This window comes from Austrofundulus limnaeus, unplaced genomic scaffold (genome assembly GCF_001266775.1).
Source record: "Austrofundulus limnaeus strain Quisiro unplaced genomic scaffold, Austrofundulus_limnaeus-1.0 Scaffold13, whole genome shotgun sequence".
NCBI classification, from domain to species: domain Eukaryota; kingdom Metazoa; phylum Chordata; class Actinopteri; order Cyprinodontiformes; family Rivulidae; genus Austrofundulus; species Austrofundulus limnaeus.
Window position 1 is genome coordinate 3,553,461 of NW_013952415.1, and position 2,581 is coordinate 3,556,041.

The window sequence follows — 2,581 nt, forward strand, 5'->3', positions numbered from 1 at the left end:
ATATATATATATATCATAAACATGGCCTACTGTGGAGCACAATGGGACATTTTTAAAGATATCATATTTTATAAATGTGGGAAACCTGTCAAGGAATGACCATGGGACAATGCATATAAATAATAATAAATAAAATCCAGCTACAATGTTATTTAAACTGCACTACTTTTCTGTATATATTTAATGTGTTTTAAAAGTAATCACTGTAGTTTAGTTTTAAATAGATAAGCTAAATTTGACATTTTATTTAATTAATAAAATGCAGCTGCAGTTTAAAATGAAAGCCTCTGTACACAACATGAGTTAATTGTTGATGGATTCTATGACTGTTCATCCTGATACCAGTTTTCCTCAAATTGAGTATGAGTACAAGTACTTCAGTTTGGGTCCTTGTCAATACCGAGTACCACGTAAAACTTAAACATTAGACCATGACTTTAAAATCACTTTTATTTAGAACAAGGTGATCTCTCCATAGATCTACAGCCCCTCAGACTGGATCAAATCCAACATACAGAATGATACTGTTGCAACATTTTAAAATAAATAAAACAAAATAAAACAAATAAGATTTTTTTCAACTTGTAATATTTTTTTAAACATGGAACTGACAAACTTTTGACTTGAAATGTAAACTGTAACRCATTCAATTGAGTATCCAGAATCGATACCGGTATCAGAGAGAGACTCAGAGTCGCTGCTCCTCCTCATCGAGAGGAGTTGAGGTGGCTCAAGCATCTAGTAAGGATGCCTCCTGGACGCGTCCCTATGGAGGTGCTTCAGGCATGTCCAACTGGGAGGAGACCCCGAGGAAGACCCACAACATGCTGGAGAGACTATGTCTCTGGGCTGGTCTGGGAAGGCCTTGGAGTCCTCCCAGAAAAGCTGGAAGAGGAAAGAAGCTCAGGCTTCCCTGCTTAAGCTGCTGCCCCCGCGACCCGAATTAAAGTGGAAGATAATATATGGATACCAGTATCAGTCCCAATTAGCAGGGCATTTTAAAGAAGTACCAGTACTTGGGGTCTGATCAGTATCACCACTGTTTTTTATGTCTACAAATGTGGAAAAACCATGTCAGTAAACATCAGTGTAACTGTTATACAGGTCCAGACACCAAGCTGATGCAGAACAGTGGAAAAACAACCTTCAAACGCACCAGTGTCGATCACTTGATGAATATCCTGGTGTTGTGTGTGAGTATAAGTACACAAAAACACAAAAAGCAGGAAGTTTTTCTCATTTCCTGTCAAATGATGGATCTGTTTAAACTGGTCACTTTTAAATGATCGACATTTATATTTACTGGATTCACATGTTTTTTCAGGTGACTTCTATGTATATTGTTACCCTTTATAAGATGTCAAACTTTACATTTCATTAGATTTTTGGGATTCTGGCGACTCTGTGCTCCCTCATGGCAATCGGCCACTCGCTCTGGGAGAACAAGGATGGCTCCATCTTCGCCGTGTTTCTTCCTCGAGTGGAAGGTGTTGATGTTCCTCTGTCGTCTTTTTACTCTTTCTGGTCCTACGTCATTGTCCTCAACACTCTGGTGCCCATCTCTCTCTACGTCAGGTGCTTTTTTTTTAAAGAAGGGAAAGATAGGAGCAGTCAGCAAAACTCCTCCTAAATATTRTTTACTTATGTCTTTGTTTGCTTGAACGTCAGCGTGGAGATGATCCGTCTTGGGAACAGCTTCTACATAAACTGGGACAGGAAGATGTATTACCCCAAAAATGACACTCCTGCTCAGGCGAGGACCACCACACTCAACGAGGAGCTGGGCCAAATTAAATACATCTTCAGTGATAAGACCGGCACCCTGACGCAGAACATCATGACTTTTAACAAATGCTCGATTAATGGCAAAAATTATGGTAAGCAAATTTAATTAAAAATTAAAAAAAAACATGTAATAAACACACTTGAACTTGTCATTTCTCTTTTTCCAGGGGAGCTGTTTGACTTTTCTGGACAAAGAGTTGAAATAACAGAGGTGAGAGGTCATTACAGACATATGGATTTAGTGGTATTTAGGGTTCGTTTTTTTTTTAATCCCAGTTTTCTTTGAAGAAAACCCAGAGAGTGGATTTCTCCTGGAATCAGCTGGCAGATCCAAAGTTTATCTTCCATGATTACAGCCTGGTGGAGGACGTAAAAGTTGGAAACCCGGAGGTGCAGGCCTTCTTCCGCCTGCTGGCCCTGTGTCACACCGTCATGCCTGAGGAGAAGAAAGAGGGTGAGGATCCTCCACTGGTCATGTTTACTGTCACATGAAGTGACTTTAGGCAGGTGGATTTGAAGAGATTCTGTCAAAATGGAATTTCAGAATAACACAAATTGTCTACCTTATATTACACAAAGAGAACTCTTGCTAATTGAGTTTTAAAAACACATAAAGTAGCAGTATCCAATATTTTTTTTGTCCTCGTTTCATGTTTTTCTTCTTCATCTCTTGTCCTGTCTCCACCTGGTAGGGGAGCTSAACTACCAGGCTCAGTCTCCTGATGAGGGCGCTCTGGTGACCGCGGCGAGAAACTTTGGATTTGTGTTCCGCTCGCGCACACCAGAGACCATCACA

General features: G+C 40.0%; 1 protein-coding gene across 1 annotated transcript in view; it reads left to right on the forward strand.

Moving 5' to 3' along the window:
* Nucleotides 1-2,581, forward strand: part of LOC106513585 (phospholipid-transporting ATPase ID) — a gene marked incomplete at its 3' end in the record, with an annotated part of 11,879 nt that overhangs the window by 4,256 nt on the left and 5,042 nt on the right. Inside the window, 6 exon segments of the mRNA XM_014002499.1 lie at nucleotides 1,111-1,193; nucleotides 1,382-1,575; nucleotides 1,669-1,877; nucleotides 1,953-1,996; nucleotides 2,074-2,239; nucleotides 2,478-2,581. Coding sequence (XP_013857953.1) covers nucleotides 1,111-1,193; nucleotides 1,382-1,575; nucleotides 1,669-1,877; nucleotides 1,953-1,996; nucleotides 2,074-2,239; nucleotides 2,478-2,581 — 800 coding nt within the window.